The sequence below is a fragment of the Tamandua tetradactyla genome, chromosome 10, assembly GCF_023851605.1.
Source record: "Tamandua tetradactyla isolate mTamTet1 chromosome 10, mTamTet1.pri, whole genome shotgun sequence".
NCBI lineage: Eukaryota > Metazoa > Chordata > Mammalia > Pilosa > Myrmecophagidae > Tamandua > Tamandua tetradactyla.
Window position 1 is genome coordinate 48,341,588 of NC_135336.1, and position 24,478 is coordinate 48,366,065.

A 24,478-nucleotide genomic window follows, 5' to 3' on the forward strand; every position below is an offset into this window, starting at 1 on the left:
TCACCATTTTACACTGCTACCAGCAATGAATGAGTGTTCCTATATTCCCATATCCTCTCCAACACTTGTAATTTTCTGTATTGTTTTTAAATTTTTTAAAAATAAAGCTCTATTCTAATGGGTGTGAAATGGCATCTTATGGTTTTGATTTGTATTTCCCTGCTAATGAGGTTGAGCATTTTTGCATGTGCTTTCTGGCAATTTGTATATCTTCATCGGAGAGATGACTATTCAAATATTTTACCCATTTTAAAATTGGGTTGTCTGTCTTTTTATTGTTAAGTTGAAGGATTCCTTTATATAGTCAGGATAGTAAACTTTTATTGGATACGTGGTTTCTAAATATTTCCTACCATTGTGTAGTTTGTCATTTTACTTTGATGATAAAATCCTTTGAGGCACAAAAGTTTTTAATTTTAATTTTTATCCTTGTCTTGTTCCAGATCTCAGAGGGGCCAATCTTCAGTCTTTTGCTATTAATTATAATGATAGCAATGGGGTTTTCATATATGCCCTTTATCAAGTTGAGGAAGTTTCCTTCTATTTCCATTTTCTAAGTGTTTTTATCAAGAAAGGATTCTGGATTTTGTTGAATGCCTTTTCTGTGTCATTTGAGACAATCATGCTTTTTCCCCCTTTGTTCTGTTAAGATGGTATAGTACTTTAATCAATTTTCTTATGTTCAACTACTCTTGTATAACTGCAATAAATTCCACTTAATCTTGGTGTATACTTTTTTTAATATGCTGTTGGATTTGATATGCTAGTATTTTGTTGATAAGTTTTATATCTATATTCTTAAAATAATTGGTCTGTAACTTTCTTTTGTTATGGTACCTTTATCTGGCTTTGGTATTAGTTTTGGTATAATTTTGGCCTCACAGAATGAGGTAGGCAGTATTTCCTCTTCTTCAATTTTTTTGGGAGAGTTTGAGCAGGTACTAATTTGACTTGGAACATTTGGTAGAATTTAGCTGTGAAGCCATCTGGTCCAGGGCTTTCTTTGTTGGGAGTTTTTTGACCACTGCTTCAATCTCTTTACTTGTAATTGGTCTGATGAGAGCTTGCCTTTCTTCTAGAGTCAGTGTGGGTTGTTTGTGTATTTCTAGGAATTTTCCCATTTCATCAAGCTTGTCTAATTTGTTGGCTTACAGTTTTTGTTTGTTTGTTTGTTTGTTTGCTAATACTGCTATAATGCAATATAACAGAAATGGAATGGCTTTTATAAAGGAGATTTATCAAATTACAAGTTTACAGCTCTAAGTTCTTAAAAATGTCCAAACTAAGGCATCCAGAAAAAAGTATCTTGAATCCGAAAAAAGGCCAAAAGGCATCAGGATTTCTCTGCCAGCTAGGAAGGTATGTGGCTAGCATCTGAAATCCTTGTTCCCATTTCACTGTTTTGCGCTTCTTATTCCAGTGGCTTCCTCTGTAAGCATCTGTGGGCCTTCATTTAGTTCTCTGGGTCAAAACTCTGAGTTCTGGCTTCCTTAGCCTCTCATGGAAAGGCACATGGCAATGTCTGCTGGGCTCCTCTCTGTCTTCTAGTTTCAAATGGCTCTCACAGATCCTGTGGGTCCTTCTGCCATTTTCCTCTGTATCTCCAAACGTCTGTGTTGGCTCTTTTAAGGACTCCAGTAAACTAATCAAGACCCACCTTGAATGGGTGGAGTCACATTTCCATCTAATCAAAAGATCATACCCACAACTGGCTATGTCACATTTCCATGGAAACAACCTAATTAAGAGGTCCCGCCCTAAAATACTGGATTAGGATTAAACGAACATGGTTACCCCTACAAGAATATATCAGGATTAAAAGAACATGGCTTTCCTGGGGTACATAACCTTTTCAAACCAGCACACGGTTGTTTATAGTATCCCCTTATGATCCTTTTTATTTCTGTGGGGTCATTAGTAATGCCCCTTCCTCATTTCCCCATTTCTGATCATATTTATTCACATATAATCATGGTTATATCTTTTCTTCTGCTTGCTTTAGGTTTAGTTTGCTGTTATTTTTCTAGTTCCTCCAAGTATGTAGTTAGGTCTTTGGTTTTTGCTCTTTCCTTTTTTTTATTGCAAGCATTTAAGTACTGTAAGTATCCTCCTGTTCTTCCCTGGATGCTGTAGTATTCTATTGACTCTGGAGTTTTGAAATAGTTGTTTCAGACAGTTCCTGTTTAATAGTTATTTTGGTGAAAGGGCTGAATCCTGGAGCTTCCTATTCTACCACTTTCCTACAATCCCCTCCCCTAGTTCTAAGAATTATTTCCATATATCTATAGGGTAAAAGCATATTACATGTACTGAGGGAAGTCATACCATAAATAACTGACTTAGTGCATGACACATGTGGGACTCCAAAAAATGCTTGTTGAACAATGGATAGAGGGAGAGATGGATAAATGGAAGCTTGCCTGATTGGCTATGAAGTTCTCTGGTTTCTAAACTCTCCAGACTTGCAGGTCATCTCAAGTGCTGCTAACAAGCTAGGGTTAGTGAGAACCACTTCTTAAACAGGGCACCAAGCAAAGACATTAAGCCATTCTTTTAATCTTTTGTTTTTGTCCATATGCATGGCTCCCAATTTATTAGATGAAAGATAAAATGAATCTTTTTTTTCTTCTTGAAACATATTTTTTTCAAATTATAAAGTTATTATCGGCTTACTGTAAAATTTAAGGGAACAGAAATAAAGTTAATACTAACATTATTAAAAATAAAAGTTAATGCTTCTTGGGTGCTAATTTTGCAGCAGGCATGTTGTACACATTTGCCATATGTTAACTCATTTAATTATTACAGTATCTTTACAAGTATACTAATATCATTCCCATTTTACAGATGAGAACACTAAGGCACAGAGGTATTAATTAGCTTGCTTGAAGTTATATATCCAATGAGTAAAAGAATAGGAATTTGAACTCTGGCAGCATGGTGCCAGAATCTGTGATCTTAACTATGTTTTTATACTGGCATTGTTCATGTTTTGTTTTGTTTTCCAGTATAAAGATTAAGAAAAATGTAGATTAAACAATGGGTGAATTTGACAAACCAAAAAAAAAGTGAGAAAAGTCTATGAACAGGCAATTTATGAAGAAACCCAAATGGTCTATAAACAGGTGAAGAGATAGATGCCTGCTCTCAGTAATAATTACAGAAAGCAAATTTAAAACAAGAAACCATTTGAACCCATCAAACAGGGAAGAATTTAAATTGATAATACCAAGTATTGGGGAATATGTGGAGCAATGAGAATCCTCATACTTTTCAAATGAAGTAAACTGGTACTCCATTTAGGAGAACAATAATCTCTATTAATGTTGAGGACATACATATTCCACAGCCCATACTCATCCTTTAGAGAATATGCCCTGGAGAAATACTTGTACACAAGGAAAAAATGTACATGAATGCTCATGGCAGGATTTTTTCTAATACTGAAAAAACTGTAAACTATTTAAAAATATCCATCAACACTTACTTATGGATAAGTAAATGATGGATTATTCATATGATGAACTTCTACACAGGAATCAAAATATACACACTAAAGCCAAATGGAACAACAAGATTAAATCTCAAAAATACACATAGAATGAAAAAGCAAGTTTTGGAAAGATATGCTCAATATGCCATTTATATAAGATTTGAAAACATGCAAAGCAAAACCATATATTGTGCAGCAAATATATACACTTAAAAAAGGTTACAAAACCTGCCTGGGTAAGATAAAAACCAAACTGAAAACAGTGGTTACTTTTGGGGTGAGAAGGGAAGAGAATGGGTTCCAAAGAGATACACAAGAAGCTTCAACAGTATCTATAATATTTTTTTTCCCTAGCGTATATAGTAAATTAAGATTCCACACATTTGTGTGGTAGCACTCAGAGATTCCTTACATTATTTTCCATAGTTTCCCTGTGTTTGAAATATTTCATACATTTTAAAGAATATTATTACAAACTAAAAGTAAGGCAGCAATTATGAAGAAAGTTTCATAATTTGCAAGGACAAATAAAATAATTTGCTGCACTTCAACGAGGTTGTCTCTAAACTCAATCAACATTTTCTCTTTTAAATAGAAACCTCAAAGGTAGAACAATTTTTCTTGCTATTGTACATTAATTTGGATAATTATAAAATTATAAGTGTAGCTAATGTGTCCCTCAAATATTAATTTATGTTATATTGTTTCCAAATGGCAAACCATTAGGGAGGCAGTTACCTTACTTTGGAGACAAGGGTTCTAAAAATAACTCCTTTCATTTTCCAAGGATAGATCTGCAATTTTAGATCAAGAATAGAGCCAGGGACCAGGTCTGCATTTCTTTAACACTAGATGTTGCTTTAAATAAATACTCCAAAGTATTTTGGAATAGTAATTCTGATGCTCCTACATTAATGCACCAAAGGCTAGGATAAATAAAAACAAAACAAATCAAAAGAAATCCTGTGTGAATCTGCAGAACAATGAGCAAATCTAGCATTTTATAATCATGTTAAGTAAATCTTAATTTAAGTAAGCAGTTATGTTGTGATTGGAGGTATGACTTGGGTCTCTAAATTGGAATGCATGAAGGTTGAAGTTCAAATACAGACTGTTTACCCATAGATGTTATCAAAGTAGAACACATTCTTTAAAACGTTGATTTTTAAAAACAGAAGTGTAAATAAAACTATGATTTATGAATCTGCTAATGCTTTCCCCTGCTATAGACATCAGAAAGATTGTCTTTGGCTGAGGAAAAATAGCAAGAATGCAGGCTTGTTAAAGCAGTGAAGAGGTGCCTCTATTAAAACTTGACTCCCATTAAGAGTTACAAATTGTCTTTACTCCATCCAGGTCTTAAAGAATGCGATCCCAAAGCAATCACATGGAGGGTTTACCCCAAAAGAAACTTCCAAGATATAGTAGAGACCACAATTTCCAAAGGCCTGAAGACATGAAGCAGAGACAGCAAGACAAGGGCCCAGCTAGTGAGTCAGACCCTGTTCTTCCATCTCCCAAGTCAGAGAAGCCACACAGTAGTAATGGCCACCAAGAAGAAGATCTCTCAAGAGACGACCTATTATTTCTCCTCAGCATCCTGGAGGGCGAATTGCAGGTCAGCTGGGCTGGAGTCATTCCCATCATGTTTCTTGGGGAAGACTGATTGTGAACATGGTACACATACTGCCACAGAAACAGTTATCTGTGGTTCATACTTCTCTGTACATGAAAGCAAAGTGTATGTACACATACACAGAATTCTCTTCTGCCAATTTGAAGGGCAATTAATCACATCTAAAAGGGCTGTCATTATGACATGCAATAGGAATGCACATTGTGAAAGGTCACATCCTCTGCCTATGCTGTTCACGAGCTTCAGTGCACAGGATGTATTGGTAACAATAATACCAGATGACTTCTGGATTGGTTTAAATAACAATAGAAGCTTTTGTACCCCATGAGAACTGGCTTCCAGGCTTGCCCTGGTATTATTAACTTACATAAAAAACTAAAACAGCTGCTCTCCATGAAGAATCTTATTTCTTACCCCTGAAAACACTAATGCCAGTCCATTGAGGAGTATCATGTTTTCTCCTTGTCAGAAACAATAAAGAAAATGTAGGGTACCTGATAGTTGTATAGTGGTCACTTTTGAAAATATTATTAATGTGTAATTACATTGTAAGAAGGGTGAGGGGCATAGCTTTGTTCTTTTCTAAAAGGCACTATAACCAAATGTGATTCATTTATATTCGAAAAAGAAAAAAAACTGTCAATGATCACAAATCACTTGCTGAGACTGCTGTTAGATAAAGTAGGCTTTCTGAAATATTTTTTTTTTCTTACAGGCTCGAGATGAAGTCATAGGCATTTTAAAGGCTGAAAAAATGGACTTGGCTTTGCTGGAAGCTCAATATGGGTTTGTCACTCCAAAAAAGGTGTTAGAGGCTCTTCAGCGTGATGCTTTTCAAGCAAAATCTGCCCCTTGGCAGGAGGACATCTATGAGAAACCTATGAATGAGGTATGTACCATATCAAGGGCATGCACCTTGGAGGCGGGAAAGTTCACCAGCCAGCCAAGCACTAAACGTGGCAGGAGAGGATGAACTGGAACTCCTTTTTTGGTTCTTCACAGTTTTGCTTTCTACGATATTTAAAGACTACACAAGGTAGAAATCAGATAAAGCCTGACTGCAATAATCTTGATTAAACACTACATGTTTTACAGGAAAGAAAAAGCAAATGAATCATGGCCAGGATGATTCTGCTGGGTTTGTTTCTTAAGATCCGACTAAAACATAGAAAATGAAAGAGAACCGTTTTCCCTTTGTTCTCTCATACACACACACACACACACACACACACACACACACACACACACACACACTCACATATTTAGGGCAAAGGGTCTGCACTTCTTTTGGGGCCTTGAAGGTTATTCGGGTTGGAATAAAAAGCAGATAAAGTTCAACTACAGAGGTTAATTTCTTTGAAAATGCTGAGGTATTATGTCATAGAAATTTTGAGGATGAATGGAAATGACCTGAAGAACAGTTCAAGAAATAGAGTTTAGAAAACATGCATTTTAGATGAGTGCATGTCCTCTTTTTCCTTCAACAGTTTAATGGCAGGTGAGAGCTCTCCCCCACAAGTATGCCCAGCAATTACAATAGCAAAGGTGTGCAGTTTCAACAGGACCACAAAGATGCAGCAATATTTGCTTTTTTACTTGCTGACATTTCTGAAACTCTTTGGCATCCTTATTGTATTCTTCTATTTTCCTCTGAGACCTCAATGGAAATTTTCAAAATTTTTTCATTTTTATAAAAAGGAAACAACTAGGAGCATGAATTAAGGCTGGAGAGTGAAAACAAGTTTTGGACAAATTTCCTCCATATAAGTGCTGGCAACCTACTCAGCACCAACCTCTAATGTCCTTGCTATTCTCGTCTTGGATGTCCCCTGAGAGAAGACAACCATCTTGCCAAAATGTGAAGGAGTTCAGTCATGTGGATCTGTTTCTCTAATGGGTGAGGATGAGACCACCCAAAGTCTGTTGACTTGCATTTTAATCCAAATTTTAAACTAGTGGAGCCGAGGCTGCATTCAAGTCAGTAGTATTAGAAATGTAACCTGGCTCTCAACATACTGGCTGTGAAACTCCCTCAGGCACTAATTCCACAACTTGTATGAGCTCAAATGCAAATGATGATCACTGAACATATCCTTGACAAAATTCCACAAATGGCACAACCCTTCAACGTTTCAGCGTGAAATGAAACAGAATGATTCCAAATTAATGCTGAAATCAGTAGGATACAGTTTTAGTTAAAAAATAATTCCATTGCATGCATGCAAAACTGGAAATACCATGACTCTCTGCAAGTGCTTAGAACCTAACTTTGCAAAGTGCCCCTGAAAGTTATCCATAATCTGCCTTGTAAATCCAACCTTCTCTGATTACTCCTCCAACAGATATGTATGTACCTCTGTACATACCCACACATCTCATATCCCAACCTCCATGATTTGCCCATTTTTCCTCTTTTTCTTTCTACTTTCTTCTTTTAGAATTCACTATACAACTGTACCTACCCAACAACTCAGCTGTCTACCCTCTTCCTCTATCTAGGAAGTGATGGGTGAGAGCAGGACACCCAGAGAATAAGCAGTAAAAGGGAATTCCAGTAGGATTCCCAAGATAGGACTGAAGAAAAGGAAGAGAGGGCAGTGCTCTTAGTAAGACCATCCCTGGTTAGACTATAATTACAATAGAATAAGGATGTGCTATGCCAAACAATCATTCTTCTTTCCCCACCCTCCTTTCCTTCTTCCCACATTAATCCTGGGTGCTAATATCCTCCATTCCCCTTAGTTTCCTAATAATGTTCTTTTTAAAAAACCTAAAAAATCTCAACTATGTCTAGAGTAAACTAAAAGAGATTTATCTGTTAAGGCAAAATAACAAAAAGCAATAAACAATGGCATGGCAGGAACACTGGTAAAGGTCTGTGAGCTAGAAGAAAGGATGGGGATGGGGAGCAGAGGGCCTGTCATAAAAAAGGGAAGAAATAAGAACTAAGAGTCTACCAACAGTTTAATCTCCTATTCTGCTTTAACCTAGGATTCTATATTATAAGGTATTTTTAAAAAAGGACACTTGAATTAATAGTCTAAGATATTCTTAGTTCTTCCAAAAACGACAACACTGAAAATATAAAGTATTTTGGGTTTATTAAGGTATTATAATAAAAGTACCTGAGTACCTTATTAGCATAACCTTAGGACAATTCTAAAAGTACTCTTTTTAAGCAACTGTATAATTAGGTTTTCTTTTTATTTTATTCACTTAATATTTATTGAAGAGATAATATATAAAAAACTGTGATTCCTGCCTTCAGGGGGTTTATGGTCTAAGTGGGTGACAGACAAGAAATAATCATACAAATAAGTATATCACTATACATTATGTTAATTTCAGGGGAGAAAAGCACAAAATGCTATGAAAGAGTGTACCTGAAGGATAAAATTTAGATAGAAGGGTCAGGAAAGTCAAGATCCAAAGGATGAGGTAGATTAGTCAGGTAGAGCATAAAGATTTCCAATCCCAGCCATATTGTGGACTTTATATTGTAAAATCATACCACAAGAAGATATATAAAAACATTTGGTCAAATATAAAAAAAAAACAAAAAACAAAAAACTCTAAAATGCATGGATGACCTTACATGGAAGCACCCTTGCTTGAAGCCAGGAACTAAAATGGAAATCTCCATATACTAGCTTCTGGCTTCATGTATTTGAACTTGACTTTCCCTCACAATTCACATGATTTCAGTGATGGAAACTAAAGGACATACTCATTTTGCAATATAACCTTTATTTGGCAATAGCTGGGTAAGCTGGCATAGTAACTGATAAGAGTATCCTGGGAGCCATTCCTATACCAAAGTGGCTAGCAGTAACTTACCAATACATGGAAATAATCATGAATCACATATCATTCTATAATTTCAACAAACTTCCCTTTTGTGAGATACCAAAAATGTTCACAGTCATTCCCAAACTGCCTGATGTGAAAGGAAGTACAATGACATGTAAATCAAAATGGAAAAAGATAGGGTCTTAACTGATTATAGTGAAAATATATTACTTTTGAAAATTTTACATTAATTGTGACTAGGTGAACATAAACATTAAATATGCTGGAGTCTTTGCAGGGCCTTGGAGGGTACTATGCAAGTGAAAAGCCCTGAAACATAAGCCTTATTAGCTTCAACGTAAATATACCTCTTCTCTCTCTCTCTTTTTCTGGGCATGTACATATGAACATTTCTAAAATGGGTAGACTTGGTCATATTTACAAGTACAGTTTTACGGCCCAGAAGTGAGACTGAAGATAAAAAAGAGAATCATAGGTGGAACAAGATTTAGGGTAGAAAGGAAGATTGTGAGGATGGAACCTGGAACCTAGTTGATGACCTGGATCAGGAGAGAATAGTATCACCATTCAGAATGAGGAAGGGCTTTCAGAAGGCTCTGGCTGTGGCAGTACAGAGCATGAGAATCAAGCCTCCCTTTCCAAAAGCTGAGACATGGAGGCAACAACAGAATGAGCAGTCCCTATTTCAGGATTCCAGTGTAATCAAGGAAAACCAGGTTTCAATAAAGAAAAAGAAGAAAGGTAAATAAAGCATACTGCAAAAAAGAAAGGTCAAGTCCAAACTCAGGGTAGCCTCTGATTCAAGGTTTATTAAAGCAGAGGTTATCATTCTTTTCCAAACAAATACTAACCACCAAAAGCAAAAAGATGGAAAACCCTCTTGTTCTTCATTCCTTCTGACCACGGAAGGATTGCCAGAAATCCAACCTAATGGAACACACTGTGCTAGTTAGGGAGTTGGATAACATTAAGCAATGAGAGTAGAACATGGTATCAGGGAGCTTGAATTGATATGCAGGAAGTTTGTCATTGCATGGAAGACATTTCCTTTCAATCTTTTCTTGAAGCTCTGTGAATTGGCTGATCTATCTTCCTGTTTCCCAGGCTTCATTTAAATCTTAAGTGAGGACAGATTAAAAAAGGGGCATAGGTTAAAACAGTGGCAGTTATTCTCTGATATCCCCTCAGTGCTCAATGATAACAATACACTGTACCCAATTGTTTTATTTGTGCTTATCTTATCTTCCTGGTTAGAGCACTTTTCTTGTATTCTCTATAGCAACTATCATAGGATTAGATACATACAACATAACTGGCAATGAATAAATACTGTTGACTTGAAAAAATTGTGGCACTGGAAGTGACCTAAGAAATCAGTCCAAATACTTAATTTATAGAACAAAAACCTGAAGTACAGAATGTTTAAGTGGCTTGGCAAAGCTTACATGGGCAGGTATGGAATCTGAAATGGGTTCAGGGAGGATCAGGTCCATTGTTCATTAGATCTGTCAGGAATGAGGAAGAGACTGAAATGGGGACCATGAATACCAACAGGCTCTCTCCTAGTACATTCTCTAAGAGGCATTCTGAGCACAGAGAAATGAAAGCGCAGAATTAAACTCCAAGAACAAGTTATAACATCTCTAGAATCAGCAACTATTACCTTGGCAGTTTTTCCCTCTGCAAAATCATTATTCTACAAAGTTTACCAATGACTGCTGTAGCACACATGAGCACCTTGGTGGCTACACTGACCAGCATGCCTTCAGTTCAAGCCATCCTTTGAGACTCTGAATGTGATAGAAGGAAAATCCAGAGACTTAGGTATTTTACTAATTTGAGAGAGCAAAAAATTCTACCTAGAAGTGAAGAGTAAAGTTATTGAGGAGGAGCAGGAAAATTGTCTGGGTTTTTAGTGAAAAAGGGTTTTTAGGCCTTAGCAAAGAAAAAAAAGCAGTGTTGAAGCATCATGGCGTGTTCTAAGAACTGCTGAAAGTCTAGTGTGGTTAAAGGCTGGGTGAAAAAGCGAGAAGATATCAAGTGGGAATGGGCCTGAAATGGCAAGAGGATCAGATTATGAAGGGCCCTTTGGTCTTGAATAGGCGAGTGAACTAATCCCACTGATAGAAGATCATGTTGTCAGTGATCAAGACAGATTTGATGATTGGGTTCAGATGTCAACATGTCCAGGTGATGGTGCCCTGTTGTCTTGTCAGGCAGGCACTGGCCAAATCATCACTGCAAGGACATTTCTAGCTGGTTAATAAACCAAAAGGTTGGTTTATTAAATCATCAGCCAGTTAACTGCCTCTGTGACTGATTACATCCAAGATCAATTTAAGGGTGTGTCTTCTGCAAGGAGAGAATCTAATAAGTTGGGTTTAATCCAATCAGTTGACGACTTAAGAAGAGAAAAAATTCACTACATTTTCAGCCACCCAGCCTCTCCTATAGAGTTTATCAAGGAATTTCATCAGAGTTGCTAGTCTTGTAGTCTGCCCTACGGATTTTGGACTCTTGCATCCGCACAGTTGTGTGAGATACTTTTATAAATCTCATATTTACAGATGACTCCTGTTGGTTCTGTTTCTCTAGAGAACACCGACTAATACAATAGACTAGAAAGAAATGGGGCTGTAGGAAGGAAGACAACTTAGAAAATTATGTACTAAATGAAAGATTTTTTTTTCCCAGCCTTTCTTCGTAAGAACCAACAAACCAAACAAACAAATGAGCAACTCCCCCCTACCACCACCAATATATAAGATGGAAAAAACATGATGGAAAGGGTGGAAAGCAAGAGTAGATTAAATAAGCCTTTTATTTTTCAATTTTGGGGATGAATAAAGTTTAATATCTATGTCCTGATCATTATAAGAAGCTATTTAAGAAAAGACTTTCTTCTTGCATTTTAAGAACTCTCTCTTAGTAACTCATTTACACTTAATTAATTTTAGGGTTGATCTTGAAACAAATAAAATTGACTGTTTCTTCTAAGTCACTATCAATTTCCCTAAATCAAAGTTGATCCTATCATTATTTCAATCAACTTCCAAAAGCTGTTGATTTGAATTTCCTTATAATGCATCCTAATGTCCCAGACTCTATAAACTAAGAGTTTTAATAGAACTGTTGTGGCTTGAGACTCACAAGAAGACCTGCAAGATAATTACCAAAATCACAACTGCCCTCTAAGAAGATAGTCATTAGTTAACAATTGACTCTGCTGGCAAGCAATACAACTTAGCAGTTTCTGTTTCTACAAGAAGACTGGCTGTATTTATTAAAAATCTTCAACAACTATGGCATAATGAATAATTGCATTAGTGCGTGCTAAACCACCATCATAAACTCACATTAGAAAACTAGACAACCAGTTTTGAGCATTTAGAGATCTTGGAGCATCAGTGGGGTTCTGCATGCTAGGGCATCTTAGTCTTTCTTAGAAATGACTTGGCCATATTGTGCCTTGGATTCCTAGTCAAGTACATGTTTTTTAAGGATGTACAATTAAAATTTGCTTTAGATCCACACTGAGTAACAAATTTTCAATCTTTTGTGATAAAGGCAAAGGGTAAAATCAATTAATATTATCATTTACAGCAGTTAGTATTTAATTAATCTAGCAAGTCTCTTAACTGTATTTTAATTGATCACTGGCCAAAGATCCTGAGCGACTTTTGCTTTAATCAGATGCCCTCCTTCTTTTCTTTTTTGATTCCCTGCTTGTCTATTTCCAATAGGCAAACATATACTGGACACCTACTATAAATAAGACACTCAGATGCTAGGAGTTTAGGGAAAATAGGATGTAGGCCCTGCCCTTGGGGAGTTCATATAAATGAGGCATAGGACAATAGTTTAATATTAGAGATATAAGTACGGTGCTTGAAAACAAGAAATGACTTGAACTTATATTTGGTCACATCCATACCACACACAAACATAGAATCAATTAATGAGATCTGTTTAATGCAAACAACTTAATGCATAATAAAATGTAAAAGAGACCAACAGATCCAAGAGGTATACTCTGGTAGAGTCCTATGTAAGGTGAGCTAGACAGAGGAGATCAGCTAGGGCAGCCGCAGAATCAAACGGTGTTAGTATTCTCTCACTTTCTATCATTCCTCTATTATTCCTCTGCAGAGAGAAGAGTGTCAAGAAAGGGCTATGTGAAAATTGTTTTGATACAGCGGCACTGGGTTCTTCTCTCTCTGGAAAGATCTGATGATTATAAAAAGACTACATTAATGTTAAAATGTACCAAAAAGTATCAGTTAAGGGTAATGATAAAAACTGCACAAGCTCATCAAAATTAAGTACTGACTTAATTTAGTCAAAACTTGGACATTTCTAAAGGAGTAAAAGATGGCAGTATTAAGAACAATTTGGAGTTAGACTAAAATGTATTTTCTTTTTGTAGTTGGATAAAGTTGTGGAAAAACATAAAGAATCTCACAGACGAATCCTGGAACAACTTTTAATGGTAGAAAAATCCCACAGGCAAACCATATTGGAGTTGCAGGAAGAACAGAGAAAACATAAAGAATACATGGAGAAGAGTGATGAATTCATAAGCTTACTGGAACAAGAATGTGAAAGGTAAGACTGCTTTCAATGAGACAATGATCTGTTCTACAAATTCTTACTAACCTCTAACTATGTGGCAGGCACTGTACCAGGTGTCAGGGACACAAGCATGAATATGGCAGATTCTGTTCTCAAGGAGCTCACAATCCAGAATGAGGAAAAGGATATGTTTAAAGACAATATCAGTGTGTTTTAATTTGTTAAGCTGCCAGAATACACTACATCAGAAACAGAATGGCTTTTAAAAACGGAATTTATTAAGTTGCAAGTTTACAGTTCTAAGGCCATAGAAATGTTCAAACTAAGGCATCCAGAGAAAGATACCTTAACTACAAAAAAAAGGACAATGAAGTCTGGGGTTTCTCTCTCAGGTGGGAAGGCACATAGCAACATCTACTAGCTTTCTCTTAATTTCATAAGGCTTCCCCAGGGGCATTTCCCTTCTGCATCTCCAAAGGTCTCTGGCTGTGTGGGCTCTGTTGGTTCTAAGCATTTTCAAAATGGTCATTTTGCTACACTTCTATCATCTCTTCTGAATCACCTTAGGAAGTATGAACATCTCTATTAAACTGAAAGGACAATTAAGCCTCTCTATTCACAATTTAGGGTGGGACTGCAGATAACAAAAACCAATCTTCGTAATGCCATTTTTTACTAGGTATCATTTTATTTTTGTTATTTCCATGTACTTTTCTTTCATAAGTTACAGAGCTAATGATCCTGGATTCTAACAGTTGCAGAAAAATTCAAGAAAAATAAATTACTTCTGTAGTTCCCATTCTAAAATTCTAGTTGTTTCAATTGCTTTATTTAACTACTTGCAATTCATGTTTTACCTAGGTAATAGCTGAAGTTGCACCAATATTTAGGCTAATGGCAAACTTTCATTTCTTTTCATTATACTTTACAGTAAACATTTGGTCAGAGTGCCTGAGTACTTACGACATTCACATCCATTTTATTGTTTCCCCACATTTATAAGAATACTTGTCTTTTGCTCAGTACATGGAAGGCAGTGTCTTGTTAATTAACCCCTCTTGAACTCCAAAATATCTTCATGGATAGATTAAAGGAGTGCACGAAGTCTGGCTCCAAGGAAAGATTTGACTCAGATATTGCAATATAAGATTTGCTATTCAATAAGACAGTGTTAAATTAAATATTACTTCAAACTCCTGTGGTTAGGCACTTGTGGCTTCATTTAGCCCTCATACTTATTTGGCATTAACTTGTTACTTCCTTTCATCTCTCATCATTAATATCTATTAACCATGACCAGAGTACTGCCTACCTCAGAACAAAGAGGTGTGTGCTGTCCCTGTCTAGGGGGCTAAATGAAGGTAAGACCATACAGATTTAGGGTGGTACTGCAGAGGGCTTTTGGTGTATGGTTCTAATAATCACTATAGTGGCTCTACCTTATTCTGGAGGAAGGCAAAGGAGGGCTATCCAGAAGTACTTTAAGTACAGATTTATAAGAGAAAAGGCAGTGATGCTGGGAGGAAGATAGTGTAGACTTTTTAAACGAAGAAGGCAAAGATGATTAACACCGAGAAATGGGAACATAAGATCACTAGGAATAAAGGCAATGGACTGACAGAAAAGGAAAATAGGGGGATGAATGTTAAGCATATATCACAGAATCAAATATATTAAGGGTATTATTTCTACATGTACCAAAAGACATGTAAAAAGAAGGTAATTTTTTGGGTTTTTTTTCAGCCTTTTAGGACACAAAAATTAATAATAAAAAGTTCTTTTGTCATGAAGAATAATTTAAATTGAACTTGCCACTACCAAAAAATAAGAAAAAATTACTGAGGAGTGCCTCATTCTCTATTTCCATTTGCCAAGGAACAGCTTCCAGATGGAATTATTTGGGTGTGAGAATGTCAAACGTATTTTGAACTCATGTGATACACAGATAATTCTTGCCCTGCTTTGCCTGTACATCATGATACCCTTATCTTGGTAATGTTGGTTTTGGCCTTCCCTGCTCCACTGCCTTCCACAGGGAGACTGCAGGCCTCACCAAGGCATAACTGATGTTCGCCCGCTTTAAGACACTGTGCATCAAAGAAATAACATGAAAACCACCTAAAAAATGGGGAAATGGAGGAAACCTTAGTGATTTCAGGCAATACACTTATAGGTAAGAGCTCACATGCAAGAAAGTGAAATGCCAGGCAGCACATGGCAAAACACGTCATTACTGAGGCCTTCAAATTTTAGTGCAAGTGCTCCCTTGCAAACAGCCACCCCTTATGGAAGGAAGACTAATATCTCCAAAGGGGTCAAAGAGCAATGTTTACTTCTGTCCTCAAACAAAGTATTTAAGCCACTCCCCAAATCAGTTACCTTAGGTACAGAGAAACAAAGAAAGGAATCATGATCCGCACAAAAGGTGGCTAGGTGAGGGTAGCTATAAAGGACTATCTGGTTGAAACTGAAAAACACTGTGAAGATTTAGCACTCGTGCTTAAAGTGTTGAATGATTTCTACTTGGAAAAAAATTAAAATTAAGAAATACATGATAGAGTTAAAGAGACCTTAGAGGATATAATAGTAGATTTGAAATAAAGGCTCAATTTCTGCATTTTTTTTTTTTTGGAGAATTATTTTTATGTGGAAAACCCTAAAGGAGCCTGATGTCACATAATGACTCCAGGCCAAAATGTTTGCCAAGTGATGCCTCTGTCGCATTCAGTAAGCAATTGGCTCTTCTACTGAAGGAAGGTGGGCGGGGGGAAGGATCAGTTCAGGAAACCCTGTTCCCAAGTATGTTAATGCAAAATTTCCTTCATTATAATCTGTGAGGTTTGGTCAGTCCATAAGGCAATAGTATAAACACATTTCATGACAACTTTCTGTTCACTGACTAGCTCGAATGTGTGGATATGTGGGTCACCCATGACCTGAATTACGTATTTGGCTGAAATAAAAGTGGAGTTTATATGAAAAGTTTTTACACGAAAGCAATGCCAGTAATTTTTGGCCTTTCTGGACAGCTTCACAGGGAAGCCAAAACAAAAATCACTTTTAGTCGGTGCAATTTTGTAAAATTTTCCCATAAGTGAAATGCCAATTGTGTCTGCACTTTCAAAATAGCTTGCATAATGATTTTTTTTTCATTTTCAATGGGAGAAAAGGCTGTAAGCAGGGAAAAAAAGGATTTTTTTTTTGAGACCGTGCATTTTTTTTTAGAATACTAAAACAAACCATTTATACTAACCATATAAATTATTTCATTTCTGGCCTTGAAACAACCACTAAAATGAGAAACAAATATTGTTGTTATGGCAACTTTGTATAAAAATGTAGCTTCAACCATGGGCTTTTTAAAAGCCTTAAATTACTTTTCATAATCTCTTGTCCAAATAGGTTAGCACTGATACTGTGATTTTATAAAGCAGAAGTTCAAATGGTGGCTTCTGAAAAGCCACATAGTGAGGAAGGAGTCACAGGTAGAATTAAATTCATGTTCCTGTTCTGCCTATGTTTGATTAAGTAGACCAGTGGCAAAAGGGATATGAGAGCCTCTAGAGAAAAATCATCAAGGGCCCAGCTTCAAGTGTTGCTGCCTTTACCACACCTTGGGCAAATCCTTTGCTTTCCAGATTTTAGTTTTAAAGAACAAAGCATTTCTACCTTCCATTTGGCTGAAACAACTTTATAAACGAAATGTTTATAAACTACTCTGACAGTCCTATTTTCCCAGACTGGTGGTAAGTGAGGTGATGGAATACCATTTATATACTTCTTTTTATCATATGCAGACTCATATTTGACTGTACTGTTAACTGAGTACATTGGACAGCTTCTAATTGCTTCTCATTGAAGCATCAAATTTTCTCCCCAGAGGCTTTGGATTCTCTCTTGAAATATACGACAGTATTAATTTTATCTAATTTGTATCATATTTTAGTGCTGCTTGCAGTCATTCACTCATTCAAAAAATGAATTAAATGCTGGCAACAAGGCATTTAAGGACCTGCTAGTTCTTTGTTAGATACTAGATGAAGGAGGTATCCCCAATCACATAAAAACCCAACTAGTTTTTTCACTGTGTAAAACAGAGACACTACTGCAGACTTTTAAGACAGGATATTGATGCTTATAAGGTAGTATGAGATCAAAGCAGTAGGAAAAAAGGCACCACTATGGTAAAATACTAATACGGAATGCTCATGAAGATAAAACATTCGGGAAAAATCAACAAACATAATAATAGAGTACTTAACTAGAGAACTCAATGTTTTACAACTATTGCCACTAAGGATTTCCAAGTATTTTTTGGTCTTAAATCTCAACTTTTAAAAATATTTCACAAAGCATAACACAATAGGTATAGGCGCTTTAAAATATAAATAAATAAAGTCTACTTTGTAAAAAATCATATTTGGAAAGCCAGGAGTTTTAAATTTCATTCACACTAAACTATTGTTGTAGAATACATTGTACTCAAATGCAATCATTTCCTTTCTGTTCTCTGGCAAGGAATTATGTGTATTACATATTCTTAAGACTATGTTTTCCAAGTACTGAAATGATGCCAGATCTCCATTTGTCCTTTGTCATGGGTATTTAGTTTTCTGTCAGAACAAAATGGAAACCCACCACAAACATATATTCCAGTATTGTAATTCCTTATAGCCAATATAATCAGACCAGCGTTCATACACCCTAGACCCAAGAGAGGGTCTGGGGAGGAATGTAGGGAGACTAATTACCTGAACTACGTACCAAAAGAACCATTTAGGACTGTATACCATGACTTAACTCAACAGATTTCAAAAACCATACCCTTATAACTGCAAAATTCATCATTTCCATACAGCACCATTTAATTACAGAGGTCAAAATTCAGATACACTGATGATGCCACTTGCTTTTCCTTCCCAGAAAGTTGAGCTAAATTTTAGAAATAATTTTAGGTGTGTGTTTGGATGTATAATGATTAGCGAATTTATTGCTTACAAAGGAATATTACATGGGCTTACCTGACATGTGCAGTAGCTTTGACTTTTTTTTTTTGGCATGGGCAGGCTCTGGGAATTGAACCTGGGTCTCTGGCATGACAGGTGTCAGTTATGCCACTGAGCCACGGTTGCACCTCCCAGTAGCTTAAACTTTAACTTACAAGTCACCTATACTTCATTTCATCATTTTCTTACATACGGTTTGTGACTAAGCATGCAATCTGCTCAGGCTCAATAGTTAGATGACCTCTAATTATATAATCTGGGGCTACTATGCTCATTATCCTAAACCCTGCCCATCTTTTTTTCTAATAAAACTATCAGGATTACTGCAGTTTTAGGAGATAGATTTTGGGCCAATAGGCCATCTGTGCTACTATTACAAGCCTAGTAATAAACTTTTACTCTCTGGGAAAAAAACAAAACAAAACAGAATTTCACAAATGTTGTAAAAAAAAAAAAGTAAAAGAAAACATAACAAATACAGTGAGGGATGAACCAGGAACTTGGAGACAGTGAACTCTGGTCCCAGATCTGCTGCTACGTATGCGACTTCAGGCAAATCTCATTTCTCTAACCTTCTGCTTCTAATGTACAAAATGAAGGGTACAGGCCATATGATTTGTACATGTGTTTCAGATCTAAAAACCTGTGATTATGTGAGGATTGTGTATAAGTACCTTCTACTTCAAGTCTGTGATTCTAACCCATCCTATCAAAAGAGATCAATGATAAGGACAGAGCCTCTACAACCAAACTCAAAACCACAAGTCTGTATTTCACTATTCAACTAGACTTCATCTAGACATCTAGACTTAAATACACCCTACTCCTCCTCAAAAGTGAACCTAATAACTGGGTAGGCCAAGGTAGCTCAATAGGCAGAGTTCTCACCTGCCATGCTGGAGTCCTGGGTTTGATTCCTGGTGCCTGCCCATGGGAAAAAAAAAAAGTGAACCTAATACCATCTTCAGAAAGTCATGTCCATTCACAACCTTTTTATTCCTGTTGATGCCACCATAATGGATTAATCTATGAGATAATTCTAAAACATTACAGAAATCTAAAGGAATGAAGTTCTATACATACTATCACATGGTTGAACCTTGAAAACATTATGCTGAGTAAAATAAAACAGACACAAAAGGATAGATACTATATGATTACACTTTTATGACCATGGTAAAGATAAAATCAGAGGCTTATAATACACAATATAGGGATGTTTTCATCACCTAGAGATGACTCCCAGGGATAAGCCTGGCCCTGGTACCGAGGCATCAACATTTCCATTCTGACCAAAAAGGGGAAAAGAAGTGTAACAAATAAGCTGTCAGTGGCTGAGAGAGTTCAAATAGAATCGAGAGCTACTCTGGAGGTTACTCTCATGCATGCTTCAGTTAGACATTGCTACCTATCATAACTTGCCAAACTCCAACCAACACCATTCCTGCCAAGCCTAAAGAATACCTACAGCATTATATAAGATTCTACAAAGGTTCCTTGCACTAGGGTAAACTTTCCAGAAACCTACAACCTCTAGATGGGTCCCCGAACCAGGTAAGTCCTAAAATATAGAAGGGTCAGCCTCTCCAGAACATCAACTAGTTCCATCCCTCTATCCCATATTATTGACAGCTCCTTCCAACATGAAAAAGTTAGAATGCACATAGCTCAAAAATTCTTAAACAGTGGAAGATCAGAGGCGATGGTGGACTTATACAGAGAAGGTAAGGTTTAACAAATGAGTATGCTTGCTGAATCATTACATTGATATTTCTTTTAGTCTCCAGTACCTTAGATCAGCAAGAAGTAAAAACCTAAAATTGTGGAACTGTAACGCATACCAAAGTCTGAAATCTGTTTTACCATTAATTGTTGCGAAGTGCTTTGAAATTTATTGCTTTTTTGCATATATGTTATTTTTCAAAAAAAAGTCCAGTGTGATGATAAATGCACAGCTGTATGGTGATACTGTTAACCATTAACTGTACATTTTGGATGATTATATGGTATGCGAATATAATAAATATCAATAAAAAATAATTTAAAAAAAGATCAAAGGAGAAGGTGGAGTTATAAAAGAGAAGACAGAATTTAATAAATGAGTATGACTCCTGAATCATTCTACTGATATTTTTTTAATCTCCATTATCTTGGAGCAGCCAGAAGGAAAAACCTAAAACTGTGGAATGGTAACCGATACCAAACTCTGAAATCTGTTCTATAACTAACTGTTGTGGTGTGCTTTGAAAGTTATTGCTTTTTTGTACATATGTTATTTTTTCACAGTAAAAAAAAATTTTTAAGTGAACTTAATACCATCTTCAGGAAGCCAAGTCCACTCACAACGTTTTTATTCCTGTTGATGCCACCATGATGGATCAATCTATCAGACAATATAAAAAATTGCAGCAATCTAAAGGAATGAAGTTCTGATACATGCTATAACATAACTGAACCTTGAAAACATTATGCTAAGTGAAATAAGCCAGAAACAAAAGGACAAATTCTGTTGAAATCCACTTTTATGAAATATTTAGAATAAGCAAATTCATAGAGACAGAAATAGATTAGAGGTTACCAGGAGCTAGGGAGGGAAAATGGAATTATGGCATTATTGCTTAATAGGTACATAGTTTCTGTTTGGGATAATAAAGAAGTTTTGATAATGGATGGTAGTGATGGTAGAACAACATTGTAAATGTAATTAATGTCACTGAAAAACAGTTAAAACAGCAAATTTTATGCTATATGAATTACAATAAAAATAAATTTTAAAATTACAGAAATTTTAGAATTCCAGGAGTGAAGCTAAAAAAAGATCTAGCAATCTAGATCAACTCTCTGGTTTTATGAATTGGGAGAAGTGAAGCCCACCAAGTTTCAGCTAAGAAATCTCAAAATACCACTGCTAAATAGTAGCAGAGCTAGAGACCAGAATACAGCTCTTCTAATAGCATTTCCATGCTCTTCTCCCCAGAATAATAACAATTACAAGGTTGATCAACCCTTGTACATGGTGTTGTACTGGGAGGTCTAGAAAAAATTTAAGGTACAATTCCAGTTGAAAAGTTCCCCATAAACTAATTTGTAGACAACTCACGGAGGACTCAGGTGTTCATCCTGTGATACCAACACTACGGAACATCAGACTAAAAGGAAATTAAGGACTGTAATTATCCATTAGCTGGAATAGCCCTGGGAGAAAGAAGTGCTACAGTGAGTACTAGATAAACAGATCTACTAACTTAATGGTAGTTACTTGCTCAACAGCCCCATAAAGCAAGAAGACAAAGAATGAACGTAGAAAGGCAAAGTTTTGTTCCACCTAGACTGTAAAATATAAAGAGAAAGCAGAGTCATTAATCCAAAGCAAAGTGGAAATTTTTGCCTAATATATGGAATTTGAGATGGAACATTACAATTAACTCTCCAGAGTTTACAACTTGTAGGAAAACTTTCTGACAATTGTATATTAATCACACAGATGAGAAGATGATATCAAACAGCTCTGGCCAGCCTTGGTGATGGAGATGACTGGCACAAGATGAGTAAATGAGTAAATATTACCGTACAGAAAGGTCTTTCCTTGGAAGTGTTGTGGTATTAGAGTTAAAAGCATAGACTCAGGAGTTAGAACCATGGATTTGAACCACAGTTCCACTATTTACTAGCCATTTGACCTTGAGCAAAATACTTAATCTCTTTAAGTCTCAGTTTCACCATCTGTGAAAAATGAATAATATGGCTCTCATGGGTTCGTGTAATTGTTAAAAATATATAATGATTGGAGAATGCTAAGCTTGGTGCCTGGCATGCAGAAAGCTCTCAGTAAGCATTAGCGTCTTCAGATTCACCTTTTCTCAAAGTACTTAATTTACATACTTTGTGCCATACTACTGGGCTCTTTCTAGATTGTTCAGAAAGCATTTAATTAACCCTTAGGAGGCAGGTCCTACGCTGGGTGCTAAAGATGTGACAATGAGTGAGAGTCAGACACTCCATTCAAGGGACATACTGTTCAGTATGAGGGACAATGCCATGTTACAGGTGCCATGACAACAGAAGGTACAGAGGAGGTGCAAATGAGGGAGATGACTCTATGAAGGGTCATATTTCATGTTCTTCAGAGTAGGCATATTACTGAATATCCTGATGATCCCACGCTATATAACACTGAGACATACACACAATAGTGTTCAGTGATCTTTTTTTAAAATAATTGAGACTTATTTCCTCTGCTTACTTAGATAAGCAGAAATGTTACTGCAATGGTATTATGAAGAGCACAGCCTACCATATATGCAAAATCAAGACTTACTCAACATGATAGTTATAAGCGCACCATAGGATTCCACTACTCCTCTGGCTTGCCACTTTCACAACATCCCCACACTAATCACATCCTCTACCTAAAATTATTGCTAAAAATCACACATTCCCACTATAAGCAAGAGGGCTTACTTTCGATTTGTTTTGCTCACAGTTCCCTTCACAAGGCCTAGAACATGAGGGAAGTACAATAAATATTTGTTAAATGAACAAATGAAATTCATGAAAAGTTGTTATATTTTAATTTAATTTTTCATTTACATCTTTTTATAAATTACTTTCTGGATTAGTTCCCTTCACCTAGCAGGATTGTAGGGGAATGGGATATGAGACAAGTCAATTTTGATGGGAAATGGAATAAGCTTGAGAGGTTAGGCTGGTGTTCCAGAGGGGTACCTAAGAGTGGGTACATATTTTATCAAGACACCGGGAAAAACAATCTCCCTAAAGGGAAATTTTAAATTTAAAAACATCATTAGAAATTTTAACTACAAAAAGCTAAAACAAACAAAAAACTACAACAACTTTCTTAATACTCTCAATTCATACTTTGTACAGTTTTGTACCTTATCTCTTTTACTTATAAAAACACATTGAATATTCTTCTAAATCACCAACTACTCCTTTACACCATGGTTTTTAGGTAGATGAATATTACTATATCATACAGATATACTATAGTTAGCAAATTCCCAGTTTGGGGCATTTAGATTCCTTACTTATTATAAAGAATACTATGATGAGTAGACTCACTGATTAATTTTTATACCTTCCCAAATGTTTCTATTGAATACATTCTTAGATGCAGAACTGCTGGGTCAAAAGTTGGAAACCTAATTAAGGATTTCTCAAGGACGGTGCAACTGTTCTACTATTTTCACCCTTATTAACAATGAAGGAGAGTGCCAGTTTCTTACTTCATAACTTTAACTGGGACTAATCTTGAATCTGACCTCATTTTACATATGATATGGTATTAAAATATGTGTAAAGTAAATTTTATTAACACAAATCAAACTTTACCACTGACCTATGCTTTGATGTTAAAAATGTGTTACTTCTGAAAAAAAATTTTCTAGCATATGATCAAAAACACACTTAGAGATCCTAACATTCACTTGAAAAAATTCTGCCCTTGCCATTATCATTTCACTATTTTTCCTTTTCATCAAACTCAGGGTTTCAATAGTTTAGCATCACTGGTGTTCCAAAATACTGCTTCTGCTGCTCCTTCTCGCTCTCAGGAATATCTGAAGCCTCCTCTCTCCATTCCATCCTAGACCAATCCAAATCCAGGATCCTGGTTCATCTTTTCTGCCACATGATATAATTGGCAGTAATCTATAGTGCTTATAGTACTGGGCTTATCTGATCCTGACAGATTTGATTTGTTTAACTTTGTGGGATCCAAGATTCACTTTGTTGAATTCTTTGCTGGTCTGAAAGGATATATGTACCCTAGAAAAGCCATGTTTTAATCTTAATCTCATTTGGTAAAGGCAGCCATTTCTTCTAATCCCTATTCAGCATTGTACGTTTGAAACTGTGATCAGCTCATCTCCCTGGAGATGTGATTTAATCAAGAGTGGTTGTTAAACTGGATTAAGTGGAGGTATGTCTCCACCCACTTGG

General features: G+C 36.1%; 2 protein-coding genes across 10 annotated transcripts in view; one reads left to right on the plus strand and one right to left on the minus strand.

Moving 5' to 3' along the window:
• The window catches only part of CMSS1 (cms1 ribosomal small subunit homolog), a 458,243-nt gene that overhangs the window by 308,314 nt on the left and 125,451 nt on the right, over positions 1–24,478 (minus strand). The gene's annotated exons all lie outside the window — the stretch shown is intronic.
• FILIP1L (filamin A interacting protein 1 like) overlaps positions 1–24,478 on the plus strand; it is a 361,112-nt gene that overhangs the window by 220,643 nt on the left and 115,991 nt on the right. Inside the window, exons 2-4 of the mRNA XM_077118608.1 lie at positions 4,850–5,111; positions 5,845–6,018; positions 13,366–13,544. Coding sequence (XP_076974723.1) covers positions 4,860–5,111; positions 5,845–6,018; positions 13,366–13,544 — 605 coding nt within the window. The 5' untranslated portion in view covers positions 4,850–4,859. The remainder of the gene's footprint in view (positions 1–4,849; positions 5,112–5,844; positions 6,019–13,365; positions 13,545–24,478) is intronic.